At 40.5% G+C, this 21,153-nt stretch overlaps 1 protein-coding gene across 6 annotated transcripts in view; it reads right to left on the reverse strand.

Annotated features, from left to right (window-relative positions):
- The window catches only part of dctn1b (dynactin 1b), a 160,335-nt gene extending 145,527 nt beyond the window's left edge, over positions 1 to 14,808 (reverse strand). For 5 of the 6 annotated variants that reach the window (XM_034159868.1, XM_034159867.1, XM_034159865.1 and 2 more), the window contains exon 1: positions 3,806 to 4,026. In XM_034159868.1, the coding sequence (XP_034015759.1) occupies positions 3,806 to 3,832 (27 nt within the window). In that variant the 5' untranslated portion in view covers positions 3,833 to 4,026. Of the gene's footprint in view, positions 1 to 3,805; positions 4,027 to 14,698 lie in introns of those variants that run through there. The other variant, XM_034159869.1, reaches the window with a different exon arrangement.
- Positions 14,809 to 21,153: the final 6,345 nt, after the last annotated feature.

The following is a 21,153-nucleotide window of genomic DNA, read 5'->3' on the forward strand; positions in this document are numbered from 1 at the left end:
ACATTCAATACACGAGCAACAGCTCTGGTTGACATTCCTGCTGTCAGCATGCCAATTGCACGCTCCCTCAAATCTTGTGACATCTGTGGCATTGTGCTGTGTGATAAAACTGCACCTTTCAGAGTGGCCTTTTATTGTGGGCAGTCTAAGGCAGTGATTCTCAACCGGGGTGCCGCGGCACCCTAGGGTGCCGTGATCGATCGTCGGGGGTGCCGTGGGTATTTTTCATATTCGCGATTATTTTTCATATTCGCGATTACCGTGAATTATTTATTTTATCCATAAAGCATAAAATGACTCAGAATCTGACGTCAAACGTGCTGCAGCCTCGCTCTCGTCTTAAGGCGGGACAATAACAAGGAGGCTGACGGCCGATTAAAACAGTGTCTTCTCCTTCAAAAGCCGTCTAAAATGCGGAGCTGTCGGTGTGTGTGTCTGTGCCTGTGTGTGCGCGCGCGGAGTTAACAGGCTGCAGACTGCGAGGGAGGGGGTGGGTGAGGGAGATTCCTGAATGCAGGCGCGACACGTTCAGTGCGCAGCGAGCACGGAGCAGAGAGAGGATTTTAACCCGAGTAAACAAAACCAAAACATGAAGCTGCCTTTACTTCTCTCTGAACTTTCTCTAAAGGTGTGATTCTGCCGTTACCGTCCTGTTCACACCATGTGCGCTTCGTATGCTGAATTTATGAGATCATGAGATGAAATAAACGGTCAAATATCTTTAAAAACATATTTAAAAAATGAGAATATATGAATGAACTGTGCCACAAAAAAAAAAAAAACAATGTTCAGACGCAGAGATCACAAAAAGCAGGTGAGAACTCTGAACTTTAACAGCTGTTATTTTCCAAAGGTACGAGTATTTATTTGTTCAATCTTGAGCTTAATGCAGTGTTTAAGCACAAAACGTGACTGATGAGGAGAAACAATTTCAGAAATGCAATAGAAACAACCACAATTCAGAAAAAGTTGGGACTGTATGTAAAATGAAGATAAAAATAAAAATGTTGCACTATTCCCAGTTTCTCCACTTACAGAAGCCAAACGTTCTTCCAGAGTTGTGTAATTATACTACAATAGTAGAATATAAAGAAGGGGAAAAAAAGAAAAAAAAATAGAAAATATATTCGTCAATCGCAATTGTCTGACAATTAATCATCTCCAGAAATTCCTAATCGTGACAGCCCTACTTGAGATCAGAGCGCAAAATGCTTGGGGATTTTCGAAATGCGGTGTTTTCTGTATCGATTTTCTATTGCGATAATTGGTTTTGCGCAAAACCAGAGGTAATAGCATTATAATATTATTTTGGTTGGTGGTGTGCCGCAGGATTTTGTAAATATAAAAAGGGTGCCGCGGCTCAAAAAAGGTTGAAAATCACTGGTCTAAGGCACACCTGTGCACTAATCATGGTGTCTAATCAGCATCTTGATATGGCACACCTGTGAGGTGGGATGGATTATCTCAGCAAAGGAGAAGTGCTCACTATCACAGATTTAGACTGGTTTGTGAACAATATTTGAGGGAAATGGTGATATTGTGTATGTGGAAAAAGTTTTAGATCTTTGAGTTCATCTCATACAAAATGGAAGCAAAACCAAAAGTGTTGCGTTTATATTTTTGTTGAGTGTATCAATGTAAACTTGTGCATTTATTGATGATGTAATGACAGCCATCTCCCCAGTGCCTTTACTTGACATGCAGCCCCATATCATCAACGACTGTGGAAATTTACATGTTCTCTTCAGGCAGTCATCTTTATTAGGGTGATTCTTAGACTACAGGCACTTATTATGTCCTTTGATGATATTGTATGAAAAACAGAAAAAGGGGAAGTTTCACACTTTTATAGTTATCTTTACAATGAAAGTGTGTTAAGAAATTTGTTCTAGTAGTCTATGATGACTTTTTCACCTTTTTTCAGCATCATTATATGCAAATATTGCCGTTTTGTGCTTGTCCCACACCCAGACTTTTGATCTTCAATGATAAAAATGAATCGTAAAGAAACGTTTTTTCTAATGTTTTAAAATATCTCTGAATAAAATATCAGTAAAATAATCAAAACATAATTGGGGTATTCAATGTCATACAACTGTTGTGATTTTTTTTTTAAACAAAACGTAGTTGTCCCACACTATTGCCGTAATTTCCACCACAACACTGTAATGTGTCCCTTTAAACAGTTTGTATGAAAGATTGTTTGGGTAGTTTCTATGGAGATAAACAGTGACATCAGAGCACATGTATACAGCGCCAAATCACAACAAACAGTTGCCCCAAGGCGCTTTATATTGTAAGGCAATGGTGTGGTGGAAATTACATTTACAAGGCCAATAGTGCCCGTAGTTAAAGAATCACCCATAAATCTCACTGGAACGGCACCAAACAAAAGTTGCAGCATCATCACCTTGCCCAATGCAGATTCGAGATTCATCACTGAATATGACTTTCATCCAGTCATCCACAGTCCACAATTGCTTTTCCTTAGCCCATTGTAAACTTGTTTTTGTCTGTTTAGGTGTTAATGATGGCTTTCGTTTAGCTTTTCTGTATGTAAATCCCATTTCCTTTAGGCGGTTTCTTACAGTTCGGTCACAGACATTGACTCCAGTCTCCTCCCATTCGTTCCTCATTTGTTTTGTTGTGCATTTTCGATTTTTGAGACATATTGCTTTAAGTTTTCTGTCTTGACGCTTTGATGTCTTCCTTGGTCTACCAGTATGTTTGCCTTTAACAACCTTCCCATGTTGTTTGTATTTGGTCCAGAGTTTAGACAGAGCTGACTGTGAACAACCAACATCTTTTGCAACATTGCGTGATGATTTACCCTCTTTTAAGAGTTTGATAATCCTCTCCTTTGTTTCAACTGACATCTCTCGTGTTGGAGCCATGATTCATGTCAGTCCACTTGGTGCAACAGCTCTCCAAGGTGTGATCACTCCTTTTAAGATGCAAACTAAGGAGCAGATCTGATTTGATGCAGGTGTTAGTTTTGGGGATGAAAATTTACAGGGTGATTCCATAATTTATTCCTCAGAATTGAGTGAGTCCATATTTTTTTCCCTCTGCTTGGTCTAAAAAAGTAACCATTACTGACTGCCACAATTATTTTTCCTGATTTCTTATAGTGTTTCTTAAAGCCAGAAAGTTGCCATATGAAATGACTTTAGTTTTGTGTCATGTCTGTGATCTGCTTTTTTTCTACAAAATTAAACAACTGAATGACCATCCTCCGAGGCCGGTGATTCCATAATTATTGCCAGGGGTTGTATTGTTTAATAATAAACATACACCGGTAAGGTGACACCAAAAAGCAAGTACTGATCAATTCTGAACAACATCCCACCATACGCCCTGACGTCATGTGTCACTGGGACCAGGAAGCTGACTGACTCAGAGACGGATGACAAACAGGCGTCTTCCCAGGACCATGGACAGTGTCTGCTGATAAGAAAAGCCTCATAAATCAATTACAGCAACAGCTTTTTAAATATGGTCTCTTGATTTACAGATCATGAAGAGAGTCATTGCACGTACTCGTATCTAAAACCCATCATCACAACACAGACGTCAGGCCCAGAGGGCCATCGGAGCTGAACAAAGAGACAACAATTCAAACAGAGGAACGCAGCAGTGAAAATGGATGAGACACTCTTTTGTTCAGACTAAAACCAGATGACAAAGTGAAACAAATTTACCACACATCAAGAAAAACACTAGAACCCAGATCAGCAGTATTAACCTAACAACAGTCTCGAAATCTGGACTGTCTAGAGTCACACCAACCTCTTTACACACTCACCCGGGTGTTCCTCCTAGACTGTAACATGTTTCTTGGTTGCAGATCCCCTGAATCGACTGTCTTGACTAAAGTAGCCTGTTATTGGGCAGAGCGTCAGCCACACGGAAGGGAGAAGGACGACTGGTGATGCTGTCAGAGTATGTCTTCCTCTTTGTTGATCAAACTAAGCCTCTCCTGATGCTCCGAACACAAAATTACTTTCAAAAGTCCTCCTTGCTAATCACATGGAAAGCCAGTGAGAGCACAGCTGTCAGAAGTTTCTAATGGGCAGATTGTGCCAATTCTGCTTGTCAGCTCAACCTCAGCATACATGAATGGGACAGAGTACGACAGAAGGGAAAACAGAGGTATATATATATATATATATATATCAAAAAAATAAAAATAAGGCGGGCTCAGTCTGCTGTGAGTGTCTGAGCTGAGCAGCAGCACTGCACTGTGCTAATGAGCTGGTTTCTGCAGGAGGGAGACTGGTGTAGGCCCAGACAATGCAGCTGGGTCCTAAAGCCTGTATGGTGTCTAAAAGCCATTATTCAAAACTGATGTAACATTCATCACATTTGCAGTCGTGTAGTTTATTTTAAAACAGCCCTGTTTATGACAACAATTACATGTCACGTAAGAAATATTCCTGCAACTAATTATATCCTTCAACAATCATTACAGTTAAACACTGATTAGGCAGCCAACAAAAACAACTCCCATTTGTAACAGCATCGCTCTACATTCTCTGCACTGCCAGCTGTCATATTAAGGTCAAATCTCATCAAAAAGCTTTTCACCTTGATTGATATTTTGTCTGATATGAACATTAATAAGGAATACATTTTAGCCTACAAATTTAAAATGAAAAACACAAGCAGCAGGCTTTCACAGGGGCATTTGATACCATTTCATTGTGACTGAAAACAAAGACCCGGACGATTCTCTATAACGCAATGCAGGCAGCACAGCACAAGTACAGGCCAGCAGATTGCATTACTGTGCAGCCTGATGTTTTGGCTCATCAGAGCAAGGATTAACTCGCTTTTATCAGTCAAGTGAATGGCTGTGCGTGAGGTTTTTTTTAACTCTCTCTCCTCCTACTTGTGTTGTCATCTTTTTTACAAAGGATGCAAATGCTGCAGGGTTTCTCTGTAAAAACTTTCATTTTCAAGTCAGATAAAAAATTCACACATGCGCACAAAGGTTCAAGGTTTGCTCATGCAAGCACGCATGATTGAAATCCATCAGGTTTTTGCAAAAAAATAAAAAATAAATAAAGGTCAGTCAGATACTTTTCTAACAGAACTCGTACGACACACTGCATACCGCCCCCGCCCTAAAAAACACTATTTCAACCATTCCCATTTACTTGGGGCTGCAACAGCAGATCCAGTATGGATCTCCATATTGATCTAGTGTGATATTTTATGTCAGTTGCTCCTGCTGACTCAAACAGGGGAGATGATGCCCTCGTGGTTAAAGCAGTGGGGTTAAGACCACAGAATCCTTGGTTCAAGTCTTCATCAGACTAGAAAATCACTTAGGGCCTTTGAGCAAGGTCCTTAATCCTCAGGTTGCACCTGGTGTGCAGTTGAGGGCCATGTATAGCAGCATGTCGACATCAGTGCAGAGCTCTGGACTGCCCCCAAATAGTTGCATTTTACAACTTTATTTATTTATTTATTTTTTGTAACAACTGCTCATGCACGTGTGACCTGCAAATATGGCAGATGGGGGTGGGGTGAGTGTTGGAAGTGATTAGTCAAGTTAGGGTTCAATAGGGCAGCGCAGTCTCGTTTGAACCCTGTGTGATATTGCAGGATTTGACAACTTATGGGGACAGCCAGTCCTGTTGCGCAATATATACACAGCATAACTTCACATGGAAAAATGGTGTACTGTTTTGTTTTTCGGCTGCAATCACCAAAGCAGTCGCAAAAATACAGTTATTTTTTATTCCCAGTGGAGAAGGGAAGACAAGGCAAATGTAAGAGGTCGTGTCGGTTAAGTGTTAGCCTACACAGCTAACCAGAGTAGCTACGTTCGCTCGCCTGCACAACCGCCTCGACATGTTTGAGCTCTGGGTCACAAAAACAAACCACAACACATGTCCACTTTACACCGCATCATCACTTTTTCTTTGCATTTTCACTTTGTGTGTAATTTGTTGTGGGCTGCCTGCTCTGTTCCTGCTGCTCCTTTTTCCCCCTCTGCACAGGTGGCACGCTGCAAGCTGATCGACACACCTGATCTCCATCCAATCAGCACCTGCATAAGAATCCCGGCTCCTCATTCTATCTTCGCCAGAATCTCCGCTAACCTTCCACGGTAAGCTTGGCCTCTCTATTTTTTCCAGAAATAGATTTTTTCTGACTTTTTGGGTGTTTCCACACACCACCTGTCTGAGCCTCAGCTTAGAGCTGACTTCGTCCTCGTTGCTGCCGCACCGAGACCAGCTTGACCTGCAGCTACACTCTGCATCTACCAACTGTTTGTTCACCTCTGCTCACACGAGCCGCTTCACACTGAACTCTACTTGGAATATCATACAAACTGAACTGTGAACTTTTCCTGATAACAAACACTAAGAAGCAACTGAACTGATTCCTGGCCATCTGCTTATTTGGACCAGCTGCAATCAGTTATCACTGATTCAAACTGAACTGTGAACTTTTATGATAAAACATAACTTGAAGAATTTGAACTGTATCACTCTAAGAACTGCACTCCTGGACCAACTGTGATAGTTTGTCACTGATTGACTGTGAGAATCACTTCTGGAAGTGACCGACTCAGCACTCACTACTCTGTCTCTCCTCCCCAGACACGTCGACAGCTTGCAGGCGACCACCTGGCTCTGTGTCCCTTCCACCTGAACTGAAGACATCTGGGCTGCGGTTCCCCTGGTTCCACCGCTGAGCGGGCCAGTCTCCATGCGGCTAGATTGCCGCACACTTTACTCATTAACCTCAGTATTTGAATAAATCTCTTTTCTAACATACCTTTTCTGCTCCCTGCTTTTGGGTTTGTCCTTCATCCATGCCGAACCATAACATAATTTGCCCAAAAACTCAGACAAAGTGCAGTGTTTCTGTCCCCGGAAGTAAAGAAATTACATCATATTTTACCCCTTTAACACCTGCCCTCAAACGAGACTGTGCTGCCCAATTCAGATAGCCACCTCTCTTAAAAAAAAAAGGGGGGGGGGGCAAATATAAAAAGGATGCAGATTTTATGTAACCACGTGGATGTGAACTGTCTGATATCAGCCAGAAATTTCTTCCCCAAATTTCGATATTGTTTACCCATAGTGAAGAATGGACCTCGAGTGGCCCGTTCCTTATCTGCAAGTGTGTTTTGTGTGGGCATGGTGACAGTGAACACCTCTATAGAGTATGAGAAAAACGGGGTTAAGCGGTAACTTTATTTTTTCCTGTCACTCTTTTTACTCTTGTAATTATCAGTGAGGTTTCAGTTAATATGAAGTAATTTCAAAGTGTGTAACTTTTTAGTTTTTTAAACATAGAAACACCAAATGTATTTCAAAATGAATACACCTCTATAACAATACTAATCCTTGTGTTTAAACCATGGGTTTGAGCCAGATGATTTTTGTTTGAATTATCCTTGCCCTTCTGTTTTTTTTTTTTTGTCTGTTTCTGTTTCTTCTGATGGTTAAGAAAATCTTGTAAAAATTGTAAAACCTTGTAACTGTTAGAATGGCCTAAGCAGTGGGTCACCCCTTCTCATCACCATAGGGAGTTTTACCACTGCCGCATGCGTGCTTCCCGGGGGGAGGGGGGGGATGCACTGTTGTGATTTGCCGCTGTACAAATAAAATAAAATAAACTGAACTGAATTGCGCTCCTAAAAATTTTCAGTAACAAGCTACAATGCTTCTACTGAAAAAGGTCAGCCTGGACTCCTGCGGTGTGCGTGTGTGTGTGTTAGGGTGAATTTGAGTCATCACTGTAAAGTGCTTTGAGATTCTGATTCTGATGGAAAAGTGCTATATAAATGCAGTCCATGTAACTACAGTGATACAAGAAGAAATAATATAACGTGCATGTTTTGATGGTGGGAGCTATGCAAAGGTAGCTCATGCAGCCATGCGGACAACATGTGAACGCCGCACAGAAAGGAACTGGGCTGTGACGCAAGAGTGGTAACCACCGTAAATGGACTGCATTTATATAGCGCTTTTCCATCTGCATCAGACGCTCAAAGCGCTTTACAATAATGCCTCACATTCACCTCGATGTGAGGGTGCTGCCCTACAAGGCACTCACTACACACCAGGAGCAAGTAGGGGATTAAAGACCTTGCCCAAGTGCCCTTAGTGATTTTCTGGTCAGGCTGAGATTTAAACTGAGGATCCTCTGGTCTCAAGCCCAATGATTAACCACTAGACCATCACCTACCCCGTGTGCTGCCCCCTTTCTCCCCCTTTTTATAAACATACCATGGCAATTAGGCAGGGCAGTCTCGTTTGAGTACAGGCGCTAAAGGGGTAAAATATGACGCATATGATGTAATTTCTCTACTTCCGGGGACAAAAACACAGCATTTTCTCTGAGTTTTTGGGCAAATTATATCCAAACAAAGTGAAAATGCGAAGAAAAAGTGATGATGCATGTGTTGCGGTTTGTTCATGACTCGGAGCACAAATGTGTCAAGGCAGTTTTGCAGGCCAGAGAATGTAACTACTCTGGTTAGCTGTGTAGGCTACATGGATGGGTATCGAGAACCAGTTCTTTTCAGGTAAAACATTAAGAAATTATTCGATCCACCGACATCAATAGCCTCTTTGCTTGTCCTTCAGAGCAGCTGTTGTTTTTGAGGGTCTTTGTCGGGAAAAAATGATAATTTCTCTACCTTGATTACAGGCCCTGCAGCGGGTCTGTAATCAACCGTTTCTGCAGTGCAGCTTTGCTTTGAACCTTAAACCAATGAAGCAGTGCGTCGATCCGCTGCTTCAATGGGTCTTTGCTTTGCGCCTCTTCAGAAGCGTCAACTCTGCTTCATAACCCCTCTCAAAGCCATTAAAATATATCAATTGTGAGTCACTTTGTGTGGATTAAAGTCAGTAACTGGGACTCCTGTTTTTTTGCGAGAAAGAAACGAGAATCGTCCTCCGTTCCATTGCTCCAAACACTACGCCGCCGAGTCAAGTTAGAAAGATAGAGTCCGCTCGGAATTAATAACTTCAAAGCGAATCGCCGTTGGAATCAAATGACACTTCTTTCCAAACGTTGTAATACAAACAATAAACTGCAATCGAACTAAATGTTTTTTTTTCCTCACAAAATGAGACGTCCTGGCTGACGTGTAGCAGCCCAAGACTGTATGGCTGTAGACTTGCAGACTCCAACAGCCGGCTGAGCTCAGCTCAGATGTATGGAGAAACATCCATGCCATTAATGTCTGAAAGGAAATACTTTTGACAAAAACTACAGATTTTTTTCTATGTACAGAGATCAAGGATCCACCGTGTAGATTTTATTTACTGTAAGTCCAGAGATCAAGGATCCAGTGACCAATTTCATATTTATTTAATTTAAGACTCAATAAAATGTTGTTGACATAGAAAACCTGTAAAGCCTACTTTTAGCACACAGAAAATTCACAGGAGGTATTGATAAGGGAATCGATAAGGAAGCAGATTGATAAGCAGAATCAATAATGGGATCGATAGATAAAATCTTATCAATACCCATCCCTAGTAAGCTAACACTTACCACCGACACGATGACTCCCATTTGCCTCGTCTTCCCTTCTCCACTGGGAACCAAAAAAACTGCACTTTTTGCGAGTGCTTCGGTGACTGCAGCCGAAAACAAAACAGTACACCATTTTTCCATGTGAAGTTATGTTGTGTATATACTGCACAACAGGAACGGCTGTCCCCATAAGTGGTAAAATCTAGTGATATCACGCAGGGTTCAAACGAGACTGCGCTGCCTTATACATTCTTGATTTCATGGGTTTACAACAAACACAATTTATATGAAGCAGTGATTCCTAAAGTGTGAGCTGTGGCCCCCTGGTAGGCTGTCTTGGCACTGCATGAGGCCATGAGAAGTCATTAAAATAAATAAAAATGTCTTCAGTTTTACATTTTGTAACAGAAATAACAGAATAACAAATTACCCCAAAATATTTATGATTAATTTTTAAAATGTAATCAGAATTAACTGCAATAGATTGGCTTCCTGTCCAGAGTGTACTCTGCCTCTTGCCTATATAACTCCTGGGATAGGTTCCATTCCCCCGTGACCCTTAATTGGAGTAAGCAAGTATAGAAAATAATACCCATCCCAGGAGTAAATTATTATCTGATTAATAAAACAATGGTTTTGTTTTATTAATCAGAATTAATAAAACAAAGCCACTTTTTGTTATATGTTTTTGTTAATACCGTTATTGTAGGGTTAAACTACGCTATTGTACTTTATATGCTAGTTACTGGCTTTGTTTAACCTTGTTGGCTAGCAAGGTTGGCTTATTAACGGCTAATTTAGCGGTAGCTCATCTAGCTATAGCTAGCTTATTTTCGTAATTTACATTTTTATTTTACATGGTGTAGATTTTTAATGATTCTTCAGTTTATGGGTTCTTTAATAGATATCAACATATAGTATCTAAGTTTGGGGTTTCCATTAGACAACATATAGAATATGTATTTTGTCTTCTTATAGTAGGCTAGCATGGTGAACTTTAGATAGATACCTAAACATACTACATCATAGCTTCTGTTTCTATAATAAACCATATTTATCACTTAGCCTACGAGCTATAATTTAATTTTACTACTGGTCTACAGACTAGGTATACATATAATACATTCTTCTCCTGTATGAATATTTAGGTTTTAGAAGCTAACTCCTATAATATTATGTAGCAACTATATTTCTTGTATATGTTGTTTATTACCCTTACTGTGTAAATATCACTTATATACACGGTGTCCATTTTCTTGACCGGCTTAGATGGGTAGGGAGAGTTCCCATGGGATAAAAAAAGTTTTTCAACCTACCATCCCTGGTTCTCAAGACCAAGCACCTAAGTGGCTCTACTCTACTCTATTCTACTCTTCTATTGTACTCTTCTTTTTTAGATATTTAGATATACCTTAGTATAGTTCTACCTTAGAATTGGAATGTATTATAGATGACATACCTTACTGAATTTTCATGGAATTTAGAATGTGTTGTTCTCCTTTTGTCTGACCTTGTTTAACATAATGTGTGTGCGTATATATAGTAAGTCCCTTCGGCTTCTCCCTTGTTTTCACTTGAGGTTGTTGCAGCAGTTGATTTTGGCACAAGTTTTATGCTGGGTGCGCTTCCTGATGCAACTCCATGTTACATGGAGAATGGGCAAGGGTGAATTTGTGTGTGTGTCTGGCTATCTGAATCTACCGAAGCAGGCAGATGTACAGGACCAGTCAAGCAAGTACAAAGAGGGTGAAAACAGTTTCTATTCAACTGCTGTTAAAGCTTTGAATGCCACTGGAACCACATGTCACCTGCCACACCTGAAATGAGTGCAATATTTGTTTACATGCAATATCCACTGCCACTGAAATATCCACAGTTTTGTACATACTTTTCTCTTTTTTTATGTAATCTCTTTTTTGCTACTAAGTATGATTTTTTTTTTTTGTGCACTGGACATACTGTTTTCATTCTGTTAAATTTTAAGTTTGCTTTCTTTTCTTCCCCAGACCGTTCAAGTCTGCACGTTTTACTCAGGTTTGTATTTGCACTGAAAGGCTTGCACCTTACCTTTCGTTGCACCTGTTACAATGATATAAAGAATCTGTATCTGTGCATGTCTACCTGCTCGCATGCACGTGTGCCCCAAGTAGACGTTTGCTTTTAATAGCTGTCATGGAGTTACTGACAATGTGTATTTTGTATGTGTTTGTATATTAAGTAGTGGAGTTTTGTGCTGAAAAACTTATCCTTAAAGATCATTCAGTTATTAAATACGGCCATAAATCTCTAAAAAGATTAATTTCCTGCTGTTTTTCATCCATGTCTTAACACTGAAGAAACAGATATAGAGAGGGTGATGTATAAATACACAATTATGCATGACTGTTATTCGTATTCTTCATAAATTAAAAGAAAGTAAATGCCGTGCTTTTCTCCCCTACTTAAAAGTCATATAATGTAAATATGTTTCCAAATACGTTTTCTCAGTCCGAATTAACCCAACTGGGTGACAAGAAGACAGGTATGACTATGGAGTTTCCATACATAAAGCCAGTAAATGCAGCATCCAATGGATCAAGATAGGAAACAATCATCTTGTTTCAGCTGCTCCCGTTAGGGGTCGCCACAGCAGTTCAATTGTTTCCATCTTACCCTGTCCTTCCCCTGTCCACATCCATAAACCTCCTCTTTGGCCTCTCTTTTCTCCTGCTGCCTGGTGGCTCTATCCTCAGCATCCTCATATGTACCCTGGGTCCCTCCTCTGCATATGTCCAAACCATCTCAGTCTCACCTCTCTGAGTGTGTCTAAACTGTCCCATCTGTTCAGTCCCTCTGATATGTTCATTCATATCGCTTCAATCTCTAATTGTTGCCACTCTCAGCATGTAGACACCCTAGTGTGATTCTCCATGTGAAACTGGAGGAAGGGCATCCAAGATAGAGCCCGACCGATATATCGGCCAGCCGATATTATCGGCTGATATAAGCCCTTTTCAAAGTACTCACTATCAGCCGAAATTTTGCCGATAGAACGCCGATAATTTCTCATAAACAGAACAGTTACTGAAATAATGTTTGGGTCGGCAATGTAAACTGTCCTTGCACCGTTTGTCCAGTAGATGGAGCTCTGACTCCATTCAACTGAGATCTGCTTACACCCTGCTTAAATGTGTTCATCACCGGCCCCCGTAGTTCGCCGTCACACTGCACTGATCGGCTGACAAAAGCATACGGGTAAGTTTACAAGGATGTTGTTTGTAATAAATTTGCGATTACATTCACCCCACATTTCTCCCGTTTCAGTTCAACTCAGTTTGATTAACTCAGTTTATGTAGTAAAGTGTCAAATGTGCTTCATTGCATCGGCCACGCTTTTTATTAAGCCCACGTTGTGTAGACATTATGTCTAGCATGAAAAACTTTTGTTTACTGCTCACAGGTTGAAACATTCAGATTCACTGGTCGTCCGGAAGGGTTCTGGGAATTACTGCCGTTCGCCATTAACCCTCTGGGGCCGACACCGTCATATACGATGGCTGGGACCAAGCTTTACTAAATTGTAAATAACTTTTTAATGATATGAGATAGAAACTTACATTTTTTTGCTGAAAAGTTAACTCCACAGACTTTCGATCCACCGTCGGCCATCTTGGTACTCCTTATAGAAGATGTGCGAGGACGTGCGCAATGTGAGTGTCCAATCGGAATTGGTTCTTCGTCACATGGTTTTCCAAAATCCAACCGCAGGGCAGATTTACCTCACGTGATATGGCAAAGATTGTTTTCAGGAGTATCTTACTTGTTGGCCCATTTGAATAGCCCCCTAACTGCTCCAATTGTATTTTTTGAACTTGAAAATTATTCTCTGTTATAAAGTTAATCAATATGAGAACAAAGCTTCAGCTTTTAGCTCATACCTTTTTTGTTAAGGGTCCAAAAAAGAACATTTTATTCATTAAAAAAAAATAATAATAATATCGGCTGATTTATTGGCTATTGGCAAATCAGCCGATTTATCGATTATCTGCATTTTTTCCATCCAAATATCGTTATTGGCATCAAAAAATCCATATCGGTCAGGCTCTAATCCAAGATAAAACTTGTGCCAAATTCCCCCAATGCAGACCTGCTGTGGCAACTTTGAACAACTGGGGGCAAACAAATGGACTGCATTTACAGTGAGGAAAATAAGTATTTGAACACCCTGCGATTTTGCAAGTTCTCCCACTTAGAAATCATGGAGGGGTCTGAAATTTTCATCTTAGGTGCATGTCCACTGCTTAACCACTAAACCATCACTACCCTGCAAGTGCAGCACTTTAGTGATTTACTACACAATGGCAATCCTGTACAGATGATTAGTTTCACAAATACCTTTATATTATTTTTCCTTAGCAACATAATTTTATGGTCTAGAAAATTATAATTATTCAATATTATTAATATTCCAGACAAAAGACAAACAACAACAACAGTCTGAAGACCTACTGTTAAAAGAGTAGTACCGTCGTTGGAAAAAAAAACCAAAAAAAAACAAACCAAAAAACATTTCAATAAAGCAAGTAGCACCAAGCCTTAGAAATGTTTTGCAATGTTAAAGAAGTACTCTGGCGCCACCCAGTGAATGCAAATGCTCATGCACCATTTCTTCATAACCTGCTGTAGAAAAAAAAAAATACTCCTGCAATCGATAGAGTAACATTGTAGTTATGACTATACATGTGCATTACACGAAACTACTTAATCTGCTGATTATGACACAGCGATAATAAATATCAGCCTGGCTGTGGTTGTATCCTAAATACTTTCTCACAGAACAGAAAACCTAAACAACAAATATAAATCACAACCAAGACTAATTTTGTGATTTATATATAGAGAAGAACAAAGACGAATGATCCCCATTTGGACAGATATCACGGGAAGCTGATAAACTCGTGTAAATGCTGTTATTACAGAATGTGTGCCGTTATTATTTTTAATTAAATGAAGCTGATGTGCGGCTGTCAGCCGGCGCTGGGACACTCCCTGAAACCAATACTAGCAACAGTAGCCACTAGACTCCCTCTCGACTAAAAATAAATAATAAAAATCCTTGACCGGTGACATTTCGGCAATAACACTACTTAATCACGTTTCCACGGAATGAAACCCACCCGCAGCAGATGTAATGTGGGCTAAATCTTACCTGGTTATAGGTTTAACAAACACGCTAATAGCTTAGCTTCGTCGATGCTACAGATTTCGGGTCCGTTGTGGTGTCCGAGCTTTCGCCTGACCGAACTGACCATCACATTCGGCTCGTCTTCTCCGTGATTTTTTTTATGTCATTTTCTCCACAGCTTTCCCAGTCTTTATTTTAAACAAAAACATTTTCTTTCTGACATAGTGATGCTGTCTTCTTGCCTGTTTTCTATGGTATACTTTAAATGACTGTTAAATGAATGTTAATTTTTACTTATTTCCTGTGTGGAAGGTTCGTGGATCACGACCATGTAATGTGGATTTGCATTAGGAAGGCCATCCGGTGTAAAACTTGTGCCAAATCAACATTCAGATCCACCAGGATCTGCTGTAGTAACCTTGAATTAAGTTCACACATACACAGGTATTTTTGAAAATGGGCATTTTCTGCCTTCAATTTGAAAGAAGAAAAAAAAAAAACAAAACAAAACCAAACATCCACAAAAACAGTTAAAAAAAAAAAAAAAAACCTGAATCCACATGAAAAACGCAAAACACATTGTAAAGTAGCGGTGGGCGGATCGGTCCTGTAAAATCGGTAATATTGATACCAACACTGGTATTGATATTATCAGTTATCAAGCTGTTCACCAATGAATATGGCTTTTTACACCCTGAAGAAAACCACACACATACAAGGGTGTGAAAAGCCATATTCATTGGTAAAACAACTTGATAATGATTTTATCATATACCTATAAATGATAAATGGTGTATGGTTTTCAGAAGGGTGTAAAAAGCCATATTCATTAGTGAACAACTTGATAACAATTTTATCATACGAGGTCTGTTAGAAAAGTATCCGACCTTATTATTTTTTTCAAAAACCATATGGATTTGAATCACGTGTGATTACATCAGACATGCTTGAACCCTCGTGGGCATGCAAGAGTTTTTTCACGCCTGTCGGTTACGTCATTCACCTGTGGGCAGTCTTTGAGTGAGGAGTGGCCCACCCTCTCGTCGATTTTTCATTGTTTAGGAATGGCTCAGAGACTGCTGCTTTGTTTGATCAAAATTTTTTCAAAACTGTAAGGCACAACTGAGTGGACACCATTCGATAAATTCAGCTGATTTTCGGTAAAAATTTTAACAGCTGATGAGAGATTTTTGTCTGGTAGTGTCGCTTTAAGGACGGCCCACGGCGCCTGACGGCAATCTGCGCTTCGAGGCGGCAGCGTCTCGCCGTTTCAAGTTGAAAACTTCCACATTTCAGGCTCTGTTGACCCAGTAAGTCGTCAGAGAACAGAGAACTTTCAGAAGAAGTCAGCATGAGGAGTTTATTTGGACATTCCATTGTTAACGGACATTTTGTAATGAAAGAACGTGCGGGCAGAGTCGCATGTCGGGCCGGACCCGACCGCGGGGGGTCGCGACAGGAAAAACACCTCCGTTGGAAACCTTAACGGGCAAGTTGGAACATGCCCAAGCTGTTAAACAATCTCAGTTACTCACTTGTTGAAAGCCATCAAAAGCCGCCTGAATTTTACAAATGGTTTTCAACATGGAGGTGTTTTTCCTGTCGCGGCGCACACAGATTCGCCGAGTTGTCACGGAAACGACTTGGCGAATTTGCTCGCACGTTCTTTCATTACAAAATGTCCTTAAACAGTGGAATGTCCGCATAAAGTCCTCATGCCGGCCTCTTATGAATCTTCTCTGTTCTCTCACGACGTCCTGGGTGAATTAAGCCTTAAATTAGGATGTTTTCAGCTCGAAACAGGCCGATGACGGCGCCTGGAAGCGCTGCGCGACGTCCCGCTCCGTGGGAAGTCCTTACACCGACAGAAACACCCCATAATCTCTCATCAGCCGTTAAACTTTTCACCGAAAACCAGCTAAATTTCTTGAATAGTGTCCACTCGGATATTCCTCAAAGGTCCAGAAAAAAGTTTGATAAAGCAACGCGCGCCGTCTCGAGCAGCGTGTGAAACAAAGGAATTCAGCCGAGAGGGCGGGACCACATCTCACTCAAGGCCTGCCCACAGGGAAATGACGTCACCGACGCATGAAAAAACTCACGCATGCGCACGAGGGTTCAAGCATGATTGGTGTAATCGCACGTCATTCAAATCCATATAGTTAAAAAAAAATAAATAAAAGTGTCGGTTTCTTATCTAATACACCTCGTATACAGTGGTCCCTCATTTATCGTGGGAGTTACATTCTAAAAATAACCCACGATGGCGAAATCCGCAAAGTAGTCAGCTTTATTTTTTATAATTATTATAGATGTTTTAACGCTGTAAAACTCCTCACTACACACTTTATACAGTTTTCTCAAACAGGCATTAACATTTTCTCACTTTTCTCTCCTGTGTAAACACTCAAAGTTCAAACCTTAGTAGAAAAAAATCTAAACGTTTTTCTATAAATAATTTTATATTGTATATAGTCCCTAGAGGCAACTATTTTTGGTTTCAAATCTGGGCAAATGCAGTCCCAGAAAATTCTGACTGTGACAAACAAGAAACAGATGTTGTAAACAAGTCAATGCTGCTAAAAAATACAAACTTGTAGAAACAAAGATACTACTCTGACATGGTTTTTTACATAAGACTGGCATAGCATGTTTCAAGTACACACATATATGTCAGAAGGTGGGGAGACATACCATATTCTGTCCCCCCTGGTTGAAAAGGTGGGGGGGACATGTCCCCCCTATCCCCCACCAAATTGTGCCCATGATTCCTGGTATCGCCTACCTTTATTGTAAAGCCCGAGAAATCCTAACCTTATAGCCACATTGGCCAATCAGGAGCACAAAAAAAAAAAAAAAACAGAGAAAAAGACAAAAACTCCTCATAAACAACTAAATTGTGACTTTCTGAAAACTTCACCTTGGAAGTTTAAATGCAAAAGCTCTGTTTTCAGTGACTTAAAATACAGTTTACAGGTGCATGAAAGGCAAAAACACACAGAAACCTAAGTTTTCTGAAATATCTGTGTATGTGTAGACATCAGGGCCTACAACCACTGGGTTTATGCAGAGAGAGCGGCGTCAACTCAGAACATGGTTCCATTTTGGATCCATCTGCGCTGAACTATTGAATGAACCTTTAATGTTTTCAATATTTTTTAAAATCATTTAACCACATACAACAACACATCCAGGTACAGATGCTATCAAAATAAATATAAAATAGTTAAGCTATCAAATTTACATAAATTTACAATTTATGACATTTAATTAATTTAAAGCCTAATTTATGGAGCTGCACAGCTGTAATTCCCTGTCATGCAATGACACGCATGACAGTTTTAAAGTTCTCCGTCTCTGGATTATGCTTTATTATGGACTAATTTGACCCTCAACAAGCTTTTCTTTCTACAATCATCACCTCCAATTCAAAAGGTAAGAGGTACAATTTCCTCTTTTACCAACTTCGTGCTGTAAACGTGCAGACTTTTCTGATCCATATGTAATTAGCATCCGCACTGCAAAACTATATGATGGCAGACGAAGTAGTGAAAGCAGGAAAGTGTCAAATCACAGCCTTTTGTGTCTGACTTAACAGGTGCACATCAGCCTGCGGGTCCGAGTCTGAGCACGGTGTGAAAAAAAAAAAAGGTCAATCTTTTAATCACAGAAATGACTCCGGTCCCACTTTCCTCAAATCGGTGAGTGTCAGAGCGCTGAACTTTAATTTGTACCTCTGTTACTGTGCACGTCCAGACTGTTCAGGGTTTTTAATGGAACTACATTGCGATCGGACGGGACATTTTATCCGATGTGAGTGAAAACTCCCATTATACAAAATCTGTTATATACAGTATTTATTACATGGAAAATACAAAAACTTTAGGAGTTTTTTTTTTTGTCCAGTTACTGCGAATATCTAGTTTATACAATGATGGTTTAGGTAAATTTTACTATACGTGGGACCGAACAATAAATTTACCTCGCAAAACTTTGATGATGATGTTGGCTTTCATCCCACATGGCTGACTTTATTTTCTCAAATGTTTCTTCTGTTTGGATCTGAAGGGAATCTGTACATCTTAAAGCCCTTGAGATGTCTATTTGTGCCTCCAAATGCACAGCAACCCATCATTTTCAGTGAAAAAATAAAATAGCTGGATTTCCATGCAGACAGACTTAACAGCGAATGCTATTTTGGAACAAAGATGGCGCCATGAATCACATGACAGTTTTTTTTTTGTTTGTTTGTTTTTTTACTCGTCATGTCGCCAATTAAGGCACTCTAGGTTTGTGTGACAGAAATCCTCTTTTTCCACAAATTGCTGAAAAGAAAATCACAGGTATCTATGAAGCATCGGCAACAATGCTCAAAATGAGCGCAAATCACATTTTTCTGAGCCTTAAAATTGCAAAATAGAGGTTCATTATTAACATATTCTTGCATTCTATCTTCAGTTACAATATATTGCTGTTCATGTTTCTGCAGAGAATTATTGCCCACTGGTGAGATAATCCATCCCACCTCACAGGTGTGCCATATCAAGATGCTGATTAGACACCATGATTAGTGCACAGGTGTGCCTTAGACTGTTCACAATAAAAGGCCACTCTTAAAGGTGCAGTTTTGTTTTACTGGGGGGGGGATACCAGTCAGTATCTGGTGTGACCACCATTTGCCTCATGCAGTGCAACACATCTCCTTCGCATAGAGTTGATCAGGTTGTCAATTGTGGCCTGTGGAATGTTGGTCCACTCCTCTTCAATGGCTGTGCGAAGTTGCTGGATATTGGCAGGAACTGGTACATGCTGTCGTATACGCCGGTCCAGAGCATCCCAAACATGCTCAATGGGTGACATGTCCGGTGAGTATGCCACCCATGCAAAAACTGGGACATTTTCAGCTTCCAAGAATTGTGTACAGATCCTTGCAACATGGGGCCGTGCATTATCCTGCTGCAACATGAGGTGATGTTCTTGGATGTATGGCACAACAATGGGCCTCAGGATCTCGTCACGGTATCTCTGTGCATTCAAAATGCCATCAATAAAATGCACCTGTGTTCTTCGTCCATAACAGACGCCTGCCCATACCATAACCCCACCGCCACCATGGGCCACTCGATCCACAACATTGACATCAGAAAACCGCTCACCCACACGACGCCATACACGCTGTCTGCCATCTGCCCTGGACAGTGTGAACCGGGATTCATCCGTGAAGAGAACACCTCTCCAACGTGCCAAACGCCAGCGAATGTGAGCATTTGCCCACTCAAGTCGGTTACGACGACGAACTGGAGTCAGGTCGAGACCCCGATGAGGATGACGAGCATGCAGATGAGCTTCCCTGAGACGGTTTCTGACAGTTTGTGCAGAAGTTCTTTGGTTATGCAAACCGATTGTTTCAGCAGCTATCCGAGTGGCTGGTCTCAGACGATCTTGGAGGTGAACATGCTGGATGTGGAGGTCCTGGGCTGGTGTGGTTACACGTGGTCTGCGGTTGTGAGGCTGGTTGGATATACTGGCAAATTCTCTGAAACGCCTTTGGAGACGGCTTATGGTAGAGAAATGAACATTCAATACACGAGCAACAGCTCTGGTTGACATTCCTGCTATCAGCATGCCAGTTGCACGCTCCCTCAAATCTTGCGACATCTGTGGCATTGTGCTGTGTGATAAAACTGCACCTTTAAGAGTGGCCTTTTATTGTGGGCAGTCTAAGGCACACCTGTGCACTAATCATGGTGTCTAATCAGCATCTTGATATGGCACACCTGTGAGGTGGGATGGATTATCTCAGCAAAGGAGAAGTGCTCACTATCACAGATGTAGACTGGTTTGTGAACAATATTTGAGGGAAATGGTGATATTGTGTATGTGGAAAAAGTTTTAGATATTTGCGTTCATCTCATACAAAATGGGAGCAAAACCAAAAGTGTTGCGTTTATATTTTTGTTGAGTGTATAAACTCCCACTGAAGATTTAAAATCTACCTTTGTTGGTCAGTTCAGCAAAATTTTGAAGAGAAAAAAAGCTGCATGTTAGCTTGTTTGTCCAATAGCAAATTTCCGCCTTGGTTAGTTTTTGGTTTTATTGTGTTGCTTGCAATGCTGCATACTAAATGTTTTTAATGCAGTTAAGCAAAATGTATTGGAGGCAGAGCTAAGCCTGGTGGTACAGAGTTGATATTAAAAATAAATGTACCTGCTCATGTAATGGATTTTTCAAATTCCCGTGGCAGTTTGCATGTCAAGGCTCATTAAGTCCTTCCTATACCATAATAAAAAGATTTCTGACAAACTGAGCAATCACCAAAGGTGAGTAGAGCACTCAGAGCACTGCTAACAATGTGTGAATTTGACAAAGAAAAGTGAACATATTCTGTAAGTGTGTGAACCAGTAGTCCTCATATTTTATAGTGTACAGGATTTACAAGGCAGAAATAGAAGACAGCATTCATAACCATCTGTTCATTA

Source organism: Thalassophryne amazonica, chromosome 19, assembly GCF_902500255.1.
Source record: "Thalassophryne amazonica chromosome 19, fThaAma1.1, whole genome shotgun sequence".
In the NCBI taxonomy this organism is placed as follows: Eukaryota; Metazoa; Chordata; class Actinopteri; order Batrachoidiformes; family Batrachoididae; genus Thalassophryne; species Thalassophryne amazonica.